General features: G+C 38.0%; 1 protein-coding gene across 2 annotated transcripts in view; it reads right to left on the bottom strand.

Moving 5' to 3' along the window:
- The window catches only part of ERICH1 (glutamate rich 1), a 66,832-nt gene that overhangs the window by 33,648 nt on the left and 18,845 nt on the right, over positions 1-14,339 (bottom strand). For both annotated transcript variants that reach the window (XM_063150756.1, XM_063150758.1), the window contains exon 3: positions 3,023-3,157. In XM_063150756.1, the coding sequence (XP_063006826.1) occupies positions 3,023-3,157 (135 nt within the window). The remainder of the gene's footprint in view (positions 1-3,022; positions 3,158-14,339) is intronic.

Raw genomic sequence — 14,339 nt, 5'->3', positions numbered from 1 at the left:
CACAACGAAACATCAGCCATGGCACATCCATTTCTCTTGACGATCATGTCATGTTTGCTTTCTTTAATTTATTGAGAGGACACAGCAAATCACAGTGATGCATAACTGAAAGATTATAATCCTAAAATAGAGTCATATTATTTTCATGAGGCAACAATGAAAATTTGGTAAACAATGAAATTAATTTTTGAGTCAGATTTTTTTTTAATTGAATTTCCATATCATTAATTCCCCTTAGTTCTGGGCTAGAAAAGGATGACACAGGAACCTTTTCTTATCCAGTACATAAACAATATGCTTCCATTTTTAGGAAACAGTGGAAGGTTACCTGTTGCCATATAAAATATATCATATAGATAGTATCAGCATTAAAACAATGCATACACCAAATCTCAGCTTCACTTTATGGAGCTGATCCTTTGGGAATACCTGGCACAATTCTAAACATAACAGATTTATTTTATATATATATATATAAAATATTCATACATACAGTCATCCATGCATCCTCTTTTTCCTTCAGTGTCAAAGGTTCTCATTAGAGCTTTCCTTTATCCCTTCTAAAAAGATCTAATACAACTAAACCTAGGTGAGCAAACTAAGTAATCCATAGTGTGTTTAAGATGTTCCTTTAATATTTTATGAGCACTACCAGAAATTACAGACTTTATCCTGCAATAGGTTTTATATGTATGCTTAAATGACATACACAAGTAAAGTGAACCATGTCCCCTCACCCTTGCAAGATTAGCACACACCTCCAATTGTGCAATCCTTATTTAGACAAAACAAATAAGGGTCTAAACTGCAGCAAGAAGGATCTATCATTAAAGGGCTGTGAAACACTAGAGCAAGTAAGACCCACAGATTAAATATCTTCACTTCAAATTTGTTTTTTCTTGATTCAATGACGAAGTGCATAGCCAAATAACAAACCAATCCAAAAGTAAGTCTCCCAGAATTCCAGATCCTTTGTTAACTGTTTAAAAAGTAGCTAAAACCCAAAACTTACTCTTCCTGAACAGTGAAGCTGGGATCAGCTAAGAGCATTCTCCATTCAACACTTAATACTATCACTAAGCAACACTAGAAGTCTACTTACTATCATGGTTGAGTACACTGGTTTTGAAATACTACTGAAAATATTAAATCTAAAAAATGAGCAAATGAAGCCATTGTTCAATACTTTATCCACTGTAAAACCAGGCAGGTATTTATATGACTCTAAAAAGAGACAATATAACCCAACCCTAAATTCTGTTCTGCTTAACTGTTTTGCAATGTATCTAACATCTAATTATGTATAATACTGTATCACTGCAACATCTAACATGCATCACACATAATCTGATTTATTCATAGACTTTAAACAGCAGCTGAGTAAATTTGCCACAAAAATTCCATGCTAATGCTGTAAGGATATATCTGCAGTGTTCAGTATGTATGCCAGTGTTTTACTTAAAAGCAACTTAAGTCCCTACATAAAAGTGAATTTACCTACAAAGTACTATGAGACTTCATTTAGTCTTATCAGCAAAACACAGAAGAGGAAGCATTCCTCTAATATCTGAAAGGAAAGTACATGAAATAATAAACAGAAATTATATGGCATGGAAAGAGAGAAAAGATGCTTCAAGATCACAATAAGCAGCTTGAATCTGACATGCTGGGAAAGAGAAACCCAGTGAACTGTCCAAAGACAGTTCTGCAACTAAACAAAGTTAAGGGTAAACTAGAAACAGCTTCTGAATTACAAACATGAATGCTATGTAAATGAGAAGAGCACAACCTAGAAGCTCTAAATTAGAACATCTTTCCATTCATAATCCAAAAACTATTAAGATCTACTCTTATGTTACTCTGATAAAGTTACTTCTTTGTCACTCAAAAATGGTCTTTAAACCACTGCATACCAAGGAAGAACATTCTTGATATGCCCTTTGTCATCCTGTATTTTGTTTCAGTCCCTTGAGCTACTTTGGTAGCTTTACTTGTACTCAGACTCTGACTGGAGCTCAGAACAGACTATAGACCAAATTTCCAAGCTCAAAATTCACCCCTGTGGGTATTGTTTGCAAAGACAAGCAGAATTTGCCTTTCTATATCTGCAAGTTATATCTCAGGTTTTCCTTGCATTTAAGGCAATCTCCAGGCTGAAACTGACACTGTAGTTTAATAACTGCTGCTTATCAGGTGTTTCACTTCAGCTGCCTTACCTGGGTATCTTCTTTGCTATAGAATGTCCCTAGTGGCCAACGACAGTGATACACAATTCTGGACAAACACATCCACAGGAACACAGCAATTGAAAAAACTAAATTCATTTGTCTTGTCTAAGCTTGGCACTTCTTTCTAAAGACAGACAGAATCAACTGAATTCTGGCAATGTCATTCAGAAAACCATGTATTTAACTGAGGTCAACTTAGAATCCACTTTACAGATTCTGTGCTTCTTCTCTTGTATCCTTTGACAACATCAATTATTGTTTCTGAAGTTATATGGTCACAGTTTCTCATCAGAAAGCTTTTCAACATTGAAGGATTGATACACCCCCCCTACCAACTCCAATGATGAATACCTGTTCTGAGAGAAGCAAATTTAAAAGATTGTTAAGCCTTTACTGCATTCCTCAAAACATCAAGGGTAGACATAGTAAGACAGTTTTATCTAACATTTATCCTTGAAAATAATTTGACTGCGAGCAGGCATAATATGAGTACGCATGTCACTTGAGTGGGAGGAGCTAAAGACTTTGCCCTAAGTTAGGCTCTACATAACTTCATAAGATCTGTGGCACTGCATGGCTACCACCAAACGCTGAATCTAGTCCAGAAACCCCAAACAATGGAAATGAAGCCATAGGGAAGCACATCCTCATTGTGCTTACATTGCAAAACAGTGACACCCACTGGCAGCAACAGTTTAAATGCCTTATTGTTGCAGTCTGAATCTACTTGATAAGAGCTGCTAAGAAGTTTCCCTTCTGAAAAATTAATTACAGTAACAACCATGCAACCTTACCTGTTGAGTCAGCACTACTGCCAGAGTTTTCAGAAACTGCATTACTAAGAGCATCTGGAGTAACTGCAACATAACCCTCTGGAGGAAGATCCACTGTGTAAACTCTTCTTGGAGACGTAACTGCAGCATCCTTATCTACAAAAAAGAAAATCCAAAGTATCTGGCTCAATATTGGTCTCACTACAGATTTTCTGAAGTTTTTCCAACTACAGCAATAAGTGATCTTGAAAATCCTTACAGAAGGTCAGCTGAGGAACACAGAAATTACCCTATGACCAAAAGAACTGCATCAAATTTCATTGCATCTACAAATAATCAAACACTCCGTGGGTTAGTTCTTTATACCAGAAACATTTTTTTTTTCTATTGTATCAGACAAATAAATCTTCTCCTCTATCTTCAAAAGAAGCTTCCACTTACAGTGATATTTTAAGAGAGACTAAACATTTTTTCCCTATTCAGCATGAGCACACTATTTCTTTAAGAACTGCTTCACAAAAGATGGAGGGATGGAGGGATGGATGGATGGAAGCTTATTAGGAAGTGACAGAAGCAACAGAAAAAGAATCACAAACTGTGGTTTGTCCATTTGCACACTGTTTAGTCACAGCCTATACTTCTCTGAAGGGCAAAGATAAAGGAAGTTTCAAAGTCACACTTGACTAAGCCTCAGCAGTGCCTGCCCCAGAGGACTCACCTCCTCATCCTGCTCTACTTCTTTCTGGGGCAGGAGGGGAAGTGCCAAGGGCCAGCTTTCCAACTATTTCACGGCATAGGAAACTATTTGTGTTAATGGCAGCAGTCTGTTTTTGCGTGATTTGCTTCCCCTTTGAAAGGTATTGAAAAGTACCTGTAAGAGCAGCAGTAGAAACCTCATTTGTTCACCAGACAAGCAGTGACAGACACATCTCTGCTCCATTCACACCAAGTCAGACTGTATTTCTGTGCAGAGTAGTGACAACAACAGAGATCAACCACAGTGAGAAAAAACCTTTCCAGAAGGCCAGGATTTCAGGTGTCTCCAGATGTTGCAACGTAGTTTTAGATGGCTCAGTGTGAAGTTTTTTTTTTTATTTTGGATTGTTGGGCTTCTTTGGTTGTGTTTGTTGTTGTTTTGTTGGGTTTTTTAACACTCAGCCAGCTCTGTAAGTCAGCACAGACACAGCACTAGCCTTCCCTTTTTGGGGGCAATTTGTCTCCCTAAAACACAGAGCTAGCTGTTAAAATGATATACAATAAGAACATGTCTGGCAGGTGGACACAATCAACCTCCTTACACCACAAACTCGTTTGAAGGTCCCAGATGATCCAAGTCCATCACCGAGGTGTAGCTATGTGCAACTGTGGTTGGACTAACTCCTAAATATTTAAAATGGGGTTGCATCTGATAGATCCCCAATGAGAATTATTTCTATATTTCTAATGAGGAATTTAACTATGCACTCACATTTCTCAGACAGTTTACTTCAAAAACAAATATTCATTTCTGAGCATTCAAAGTACTTCTGAAAACAACACTACTGTTTTCATCATGAGGGAATAAATTTGGTTTGAAAACACATTAGAAGAATATCATCTTTTTCTTGAATGAGCCAGAAAGTTTCCAGTATTGATAATACTTACTTAGAGGGATAATAAAGGGAAAGAAATAAATAATAGAGAACGATGAAGAGCAAGTATGCACTTTGGAAAAAATCCATTAAAAATTACCATGGGATAATTCTTCAGCAGATCCTTTCCACGTAGATGATGCCAAATCATTGAACTAGAAGTACCTGCATTGACTTTTTTCTCTCCCATTCAGGTTGATTAATGATGAACTGCTAATTAGTGACAGTTTAAAATTATAAGGATGTATAAATGTTTAAGTTATTCCCTTCTGAAGGATTTCAAGTTTCCCTTTTTTTCCATTTTTATTTAGGTTTTGTAAAACAAAGATAATCAGGAAAACCCTAAACTTAATTTACAATAGCCTTAAAAAACTCAAATCTTTTAATCATATAAGCAGTAACTATATTGAGATAATAACCTTCTAGACAAAATAGTTACACATAACAGAATTTGAGGAACCATCTGTAACAACAATCCTACAAGGAAGAACAGTTACAAATCCTTCTATGGAAATGAATGATGACTCAAGACTATATTTTTTATTTTACCTCTTTAAATGGGAATCTCCAAATTACATATTTATTCACACCAGCTGCATCTTTAAGAAGCTTGCAAGCTCATAAATCAAGAATTAATCTTCGCTAATCTTGTGCAAGTGTGCTAAACCAAACTGCTACCATATCTACATCTGGATTTTTGTAGCCTGGGGCCAGAGTCTCCTTGAGCCAAGAAGAGATGTGTTGGTCAAACAAAGTCAAACATTGCTGCAAAGAAAATGGCCGAGCTTATAAAACTGCGACATAAAGAGGGGTTTTTGATTAACAAAATTAACAGATATTAGAGATACTTAAGAATCCTCCCCTTTTACTAGTTAGAAGTAATTAATCCCATTTCTGAAGTTTTATTTTATGGGAAAAAAAAAGCTCCAATAGCTAAAGGTCATTTACAATGCCCCCAAAAGAGTAAACATTTTTCTTTAAGGCAAACCAAGAATACAGAATAAATGTTTTCAAACTCTCTAGCTTCTATTCATGCTCCCCACACAGAGATCCACAGCATGAAACTCCATGTGGTGGTTTGTGCACAGAGTAGGGAAAGGCATCCTACACCACGCCATTACCAACATTACATCTCCAAGCATGTTAGTTGCTTGGAGCTAACTAACAGCTATGTTATCTCTTGCTATCTCACTACAACCCAGTATCAGATCTTTTTAGAAGGAGCTGAAGGTAAATACAGCCATACAGAATTGTTAACTACCCAGTCAGTCAGTCATCTCAGGTAGCCTCTGCATTTTGTTAAGTTTATTTTTCAGCATCTTTAAACTATCCCCTACTCACAGCTCAGAATGGTGGCACTTAGCACTAGCACAGTTTCCAGGCTGCCTGAACACCAAGCATGGTTAGGCACACCTCAGACACAGACACAGCCAGAGCACAGGTTCATAGCCTGGGTCCTCAGCCTGCTGTAAGACTAAACCTTGGACAGAGACTGAATCACTTGGAGGTTCTGTGCTGGGTTGGCCCTGGCTAGCAGCCCAACACCAGATACTCACTCATTCTCCCCTCAGCAGGCTGAGGGTGGGCTGGCTTACAATGGGGTGAACAGGACTAAGAGAGCTCACGGGTCAACAACAAGGAGACCACAACTGCAAAAATCTTTCCTCAATGGCTCTTTTCACTCCCAACTTCACTCCTATTTCTTCTCACTGCAGGTCATACCCAGTTCCTTCAGAGAGAAAGAGCAGTACAAGGAGGTGGGGGTAATGTTTCGAAGTTTCTGCTGTTCCTTACTTTCCCCCCACAGGGGTTTTCCATGGGCTGCCATCCTTCAGGAATATTTACTCAACAACAGAGTACCTTCTCCTCCTCTGACCCTAGGGTTTCCACTGTTGCCACTCCGTTTAGTTCCTTCCTGTCTTGGGATTGTTTTCTCATTTCTTAAAGAAGTGTCCCCTGGGTGCCCCTGCCTCAGCTGTGGGCTCAGCTGTGCCCTGCAGTGGGTGGGCTGGAACTGGCTGTGTCCAGCACAGGGCATCCCTGGCCTCCCCTCAAAGAAGTCCCACTGCCAGTGACTGGACACCAGGACCCTGTAAAGTTTTTCAATCAAGACAAAAGCTTTGTCTTACCTGTGAAGTGCTTCTCTGCAACTCAAAAAGCTTTGATAACTCACCCAAGTTTAAGCTCCCACAAGGCAGAACTCATAAGAGCAAACAGAGAATCCAAGTCAAGATAGAAAATCCTGCAGCTGCCCCTCCTCCCCCAAACAACTGTAAGTTAGCCCAATCTTACCAAGATTGTGATCTTTTCCACAAAATTACCCCTTGGAAACGCCCAGTTATCATTTTTTCAAACAGATGGAAAAAGTTCATCCCCAAAAATAGGTCTTTATAGAACAGCACACTGTCCTAGTTCTGGCCAGGACAGTTAATTATGTTTTACAGCAGCCGGGTGCAGTGGCACATGCCTGTAGTCACAAGCTGCTGGGTAGCCTGAGCCCACCTGACTACTTGATCCAGGAGCTCTGGGCTGCCCTGAGCTGTGCCCAGAGGACATGGCCAACACACCAATGTTACTCAGTGCCACCTTAGGTCACTTCCAGGGGCTCTTGCTTCCAAGAAAGACGCTCCTTTCCAGTCACAGGGAATGCCTGTCAGGCAGAAGAGCTGTATGCCATCGTTTTTCAGTGTCCTGGGCTGGGGTGAACATTTTGCACATCAACCACCCTCTCTTTGTACATTATTGTTATTAGCATTGTTGCTGTTACTGTTTGTTGTCTTATCTCATTGCTGTTTCCAGTAAACTGTTCTTTCCAGCAATGACCTCTGCCTTTTGTCTCTCACTGGAGAAGGAGAGGGGAGCAGCTGATGGTTTTCTTTTTAGTGGGAGTACTAAATTTGGGAGTACCACTCCTAAACCATCCTACACAGGAAATGAGGAATTGATGCTGAATCAAGGTCTGAGTAGTTCAGTGTCATATCCTCTACAAAAGTCATTATTGGTAGTAGGCATTTTCTGTGCAGTGTTACAGTAGATATGACCAGACAAAAATAAGGCTTGAATGAGGTCTGTTATTTCCCTTAAAAATTTTGTATTAAAGTATGATTTTACTTAGTATGTAAGCTAGAATATGACCCTATTATAGCTATTCCTCATTTTTATTGCATACAGTGAGACTATGACCCCAAAATTCTTACAATTCCCAAGGAACATAAAGACCTTGTTATCTGTACACAATAACTTTCCCTTCATTGACTAGCAAGACAAGCATCTATGAAGGCAGGATTCAAATCCTGGCCAAGAGTCGTCTCCTTCAAAAAACCTCATAAACTGAAGTGTACCAAAGGAGGTATCAGTGACTATCTCTACATACCTTCAGTGTCCTCCTGAACTACAGTACAGAAAAAGAAATACTTTTCCTGTTGATCGATGTGAACACATCAAAATATCCTTCAATTGCATGTATAATTCCAGTGAACCTAAATACCTACCCACTCCTCAATGTATACTCATTTTTGTTCAGACAATACCCAAGTTCCTGGACATCAAGCTATTCCAGTCTAGAAGGTACAATAAAGTAACCTCAGGGACATGAGGTGCTACATTATGTACAAACAACCTCAGTTCCCAGGCTGACTTAGCACAGCCTTGTGCTCGTCTCACACACACTAGAGTGCCTCCAGACAGAAGCTTTTTGTCTTCTGTGCAATTGGAAAGTATGCTCCTTTTCCTTGGAGGGTGGAACTCCTACTGCTTGACCACAGTTTTCAACAGTATTCTCTCCCTCAGTAGTAGAGAAGTCACACTGAGTGGAAAACAAAAATAAAAAAAAGAACAAATGCTACCAGTCACTACAGACTCCACCTCATTATCCTTACTAAATTGGAATAAACAAGAGCAGTCACTCACACCACTTCTTGACAGAAGATGAAATATATATTCCTTCCAAAGATTCTCCATATTTTTCTAAATACAAAAAAAAGTTTTCTGAATGACTTTCAGATAGCCAGTTATCTCAAATACTGTGTTTTTACTGTTATATATTTTATTAGCATCAATACATGTAACAGAATGCTGAAGAAGCTTGTTCTTCTGCAAAGTTCAGAGCTGTGCAATTTTTTAATTCTGAAGATGTCTGCTATTCTTTATGGAAGGACAAATTCCCCTCTTTGTCAAATAAAATGTCAAAATTTAAAGTTCTATTCTAAATTACACAATTATATACATTTAAACAATGAAGTGATAAAAGACAAATCTTTTAATTTAAGAGATACATATCCTCTGGCTCAGAGAATCCTTAAGCAGCAATGTTGGAGAACATAGTGGGGAAGGAGTACAATACACTTATTCCAATCCTCTTTTTCAAATAGTGATGGTCACAACATTATGCAGACAGCAGTACTGAATTTTTTGATTGACCTTAATTTCTGATACTTTATTCAGTTATGTTTACACAAAATCAAGTCCACTATCCTTTGATATTCAAACAAAGCATGTTTTCACTGAATTCCCAGGGTGTTATTTTTCAGAGTCCTAGCCATATTACAGACAACTGCTCCCAGTTCTTAAGGTGTATACCACTTGTGCCCTGCAGCAGCTGAAACTCAATCTAGTGCATAACTACTTCCCTTCTGACTCTCCACATTCCCAGAAATTCTTCAGTTCATTGAAAAGAGAAAGTGTAGATTACAGAGGATACTAGACAAGAGCACTGAAAGAAGAAAATGAAATGAGAAAATCCTCAGAAGTGCTTCCTCATCATGGTGTTTTCCTTCCACTAGTCAAAAACCAAAAACTTCAAAAGGAAACTGAGGTCAATAAACTGAGGCAGACATTTTTTGTCACAGAGAAAAAACTGATTAAGTGCAAATCCTTCTTACTCTTGTTCTCACTCATGATTTGGGGAAGATTCTTTTGCTTTTTCCCTATGAACCATTAAAATATCTACATTTCCTTGGAAAAAGTAACGAAAACTAAGCATAAAACAAAGTGAGACTGAAGCATGGAAAAACCAGGGATTGAGGAGAACAAGAAACAGAACACTTTTCAGACGTGAATCTGACTACTACAAGCAGATGGGGGAATTAAATTTTTGCTGTTATCTGTTTTCTGAAAGTTGAATATAGCAGGTAATGATGAAACAAATTATACAGCTAAATGGTGTAAGTGTCCCAAATATGCCCTGGTATATGACTATATGCAATATTTTGATTAGATGTTGAAGATTTCTAGCTCTATAAGCAGGAACATAAAGTTATCTTAATGCTATGCTAGTATCCAGCTCAATTACTTCTCCTGCTGCAAATCTTCTTTGTTCAACACACTTCTCAAAAGCCAAATATATCCCTGTTAATCAATCCTTAAAAAAAAAATAAATGCAACAACATTGAATCTAAAAGGCCATGCCTAAGTTGCAATTATTTAATTATCCTCACTGATGAAGTCATTATGTCATTACTGGAACGTACCTGAAACAAGACTGGAAAATAAATAGATGTGCTCATAAAAGTAAAAGCATACAAAATTTAAAGTGTAAAAGCTTTTGCACCTCTAAACTCACATTTTCTATTCCATAACTAGAAGTTATTGGCAACAGTCCCTTCTCATCTGTGTAAAAAACAATGCAAAGCACAAAATATTATAGAAAAGTTTTTGCTCAGAACATAGTTCAGTACCAAGCTCACGTTATAAACATTTCCTCTTTTCAAATTGTTAGAAGATAGAGTTGATAGGAAACACCAGTAGAAAGCAAACTTGTGCAACAGCAGAAACTATGGAATTTGACTCTGAATAACTATGATTTTGACAATAGCAGTGTTAGTGATAAACTCCCCAGTGTAAACTGGAGCAGGCTGTGTGAGAACCTGTCCTGTCACCAATGCACTGAACATGATTTCAAACAAGGAGACAAGGTGGACAGCAGGAATGCTAACACACAATTATTACACTGCAGTTTGATTCCATTTAGTACTATCAGCCATCTCTAGGTGAAACAAGGCTCTTCAACAAGCCATTTTTCTGTTTCCTTTACCATGATAATTAGTTTTCCTGCAGTTTGTTAACACTTAGAACTAAAGCTGGCATTTTCTCCTCTGTGTAGGTGACTGTTACACACTGTTAGATGAGCTTCTGACAGAGCTCAGCCAGTAGCTCACAGAAGCCTCACAGAGACCAGCAGCTCTCCCTATGACAGCTAAGGTGCTTGCAATGAACATGTAGAAGAGAAGGAGTTAGCACATATACATAAGAACACTGGAAAAGGAAGGAATCTGTCAATCAGCAGCAAACAACCCCTCCAAAACCCAGAAAAGCATTGCTATAGGAACTGAAGACAACAAGAGAACTGTTTCTGTCACAAACCGAAGTTACAGATATTATACACACAGCCCACTCAGTCTCAACAGAGAGAAGGGTGGTGGATTTTGTTTGTTTTTGGTTTTTTTTTGTTTGGTTGGTTTTTTTTTTTTTGGGTTGTTTTTTTTTTTTGGTTTTTTTTTGTGGGATTTGGATTGGTTGGGTTTTGGAATTTTTCTTCCCTTCTCCCTAAACCCCAGATTTCTACATTCCCCTAAAGCACATAGCTATACTGGCTTGTAAAACTGGCTGGGCACCATTTTTACCAGAGCCACCAGGGGCTGGTATCTTCAGCCAAATACTCAACTCCTGCATACATCTGTTCCATTTGCACAGCACAATAGCACTGTAATATACCATGCAATGACAGAATTTTTAAACCCTTGAGAAAAGACTATAACAGTGTGTGACAACACTTTATTGTACAATAATTATAATCTCCATTGCTCTTTAACTTATTCACAATAGACAGCTTTTCAAAGTAATTAACTAAAGCAAAGCTGAATTGTTTAACAAGTCTCTAAAGTTGTTTATTGCATTAAGTACTGCTAGAATTTAATTTCTCAACCATGAGCACTTCATCAATTTGATCAACTAAAAGGCAGGGCAGTTCATGCATATTTTTTAGACAAGTTTTGTCTCCTAGGCATTTCTGTCACCAGCTTAAGTTTTCTACAGTAAAACGGCTGCAGGAAGACAGGATTTGTATGAGGAAGGACACAGGTCCTGGTGTCCTAGCAATGATTCAAATGCAGTACACTGTCAGCATCAATAACTTCAGTGGAACAAATAAGGAGAACACAAAATAATCACACAGCTGTACTGAATTTTGACATGAATTCCTCACATAGGATAACAGTGCTGGAATAGGTCACATTTGATAAGACATTCACATTTTTGTTTAATTAATAAGTAGTAAATTGTGTTTTGTCCATTTATATAGCATAACATGGATTCCAGCTTTTTTAGAAAACTAAAACCTATTACTAGCAACAGCTTTGTAACATTCCTCACTATTTCTTACTTAAATAAATGAAGGAGAGGAAAGTTTATCTTATCTCCACAAGATCCAAAACTCTGGCTAGGCTCTCTGCATATCAGATTCCCTTTTCAGAATTAGGGAAAAAGCAAAAATCAATAGTGGCACAACACAAAAATATTTAGCTTGAATGCAATTATCCTTCTTCAGCAACTCTGAAATGTTCATTTTTATAAGGAAGATGCTAAATACTGATCAGTAAATTCCAAGTCTTATAAAAAGTAGTTATAATTCTGACCAAGAAAAAGGTCAGAGACTAAGGAGGCCATTTCCTCATACCAGGGAAGGCTGAGGGAACCTCCAGAAAAGATGTCTGAGAGGGGACCTCATCAATGTGTGTCAGTATCTAAAGCATGGGGTCAAGAGAACATTTCCAGGCTCTTCCTGGTGGTGCCCAGCAATAGGACAAGAGGCAATGGGCAGAAGCTGATGCACAGGAAGTTCCAGTTGAAGATGAGGAAGAACTTCTTTACTGTGTGGGTGGACCAGGCACTGGAGCAGATTGCCAGAGAGGCCATGAAATCCTGGGCCATGTGCTCCAGGATGACCCTGCTTGCAGGGAGGCTGGACCAGATGACCCACTGTGGTCCCTTCCAACCTGACCCGTTCTGTGCCAATTCCACAATTAGCAAATCTCTCGTTAGAAGCATGCACGCCACTTTTGAATATATACTACAAAGCTATTAGAAATAATTACTGGGGTTTTAAAATACCAACAAAAAAATAAAGAAATCACAGAATTGCAAGCCTCATGACTTCACTATATTAATCCTGGTTGCAAGCAGACCTGGCCCTAACAAAGGTCCAAAACTAACAAAACCTTGGGATAGAATTTAGCCAAAGCCCATAACCACGTGAGCAATTTCTATTTTGAAATGCTCAGTCTTTTCCCAGATACTTTTTTTTCTGTGATACAGCAAGTTTTAAAGTATTTTTAAGGCAGCATATTAACAAAATATCCTTAGTTAAGGGAAAATTTCTCTTATTATAGGAGCTTTCAACTCTCCATTTGCTCTTTTAATGCTTTGTCTTTCACAACAATCAGGTTCACTACTTGCGTGGAACTTTAAAATGGCTTAAGGTAATAAAAATGTAATCTAGACCCTCTTTAATTTTATGCTGAAGTAGGAAAAAATCTTTTACTACATCTTTTGAAATTAAAAATGATTGCTCTTGCAACAGATGAATCAAGTTCCTCAAGGGGGGAAATATTTAGAAAGTCTTTTCTAATTGTTCTGGGGGATAGGAATTCCTACTTTGGTTACACACATTTTCTTACTAAGTATTTTGGTACAAAAGGGAAAAAATATTTAGGACAACTATAATCCAAAGGGAAGGTGTATCTTACTATCTATGCCCTAGAACTAAAATTTGGCACACAGGCAAGTGCTTTGTTTTGGTTTGGGTGGTAAGATTTTTGGTTGGCTGTTTTGGAGGTTTTTGGGGGGGGGGGGGGGGCGGGGTTTGTATTTGTCTGTGTTTTTTTTTTGTTGTGGTTGGTTTGTTTTTAAAAAATATAAAATTTCTCTTTTCAAGCAAAAAGATCTGACTACTCTACTTCTTTGGGGTCCAGAAGAAGCATGACATCTCTGCATGTTTTCTCCATGCCTAACAGAACTACCACCTTCCTGAAGAAAACACAAATACCATTCAAACTCTCTACAGTTACAAAGGACAATGTCCCTCAGAATTTGCCTTCCACCTCCAGTTACTCCTGGTCTTATTGTAAGCTTTGGTTCCAGAACTATGTGAGGAGCTTTATGGGATAACCCCTTCTGATACCAAACTGTTAATCATCCAAAATTAAATGAGAACCAATCATTAACATAGGTCCTGATGTTCCATCTTCTTAACGATCTGAACTTCAATCTGATCTCAAAAAAGGCAAATATTTACAGGCTATAAAAGTATGACCTTAAAAACCTGCATCTAGAAGGACAATAGAGATATGCCCATAAAATTTCAAGGCAATGCTGCAAACTGCATTCCAATAAAGATCAGAATCTCACAGGTGGAAGGTGGTGGGGCAGTTTAGCTCAGACAAATTGGTTATGGTATTTTCACAACCTGAGAGTAGCTGTTAAAGGCAAATAAGGACATTGTGATGAGTTTTACAGTAAAATCTGTTATTTAATGCTAGAAAATACTTAAGACTAAGTCAGTTTATTTTAAAAGAAATCCTCAACCTTTTATTGCTACTAAAAATGATCTAGTGTCATTTTGTAGGACTGAAATAATAAATTTTCGAACTAGGAAAGAGTATCTACAAAAAACCAAATTCCTTATTTTCCACTGTTTCTTCCAATTAGTCATC

Source organism: Melospiza melodia, chromosome 3 (genome assembly GCF_035770615.1).
Source record: "Melospiza melodia melodia isolate bMelMel2 chromosome 3, bMelMel2.pri, whole genome shotgun sequence".
NCBI classification, from domain to species: domain Eukaryota; kingdom Metazoa; phylum Chordata; class Aves; order Passeriformes; family Passerellidae; genus Melospiza; species Melospiza melodia.
This window is presented reverse-complemented; position numbering and strand designations above follow the sequence as displayed.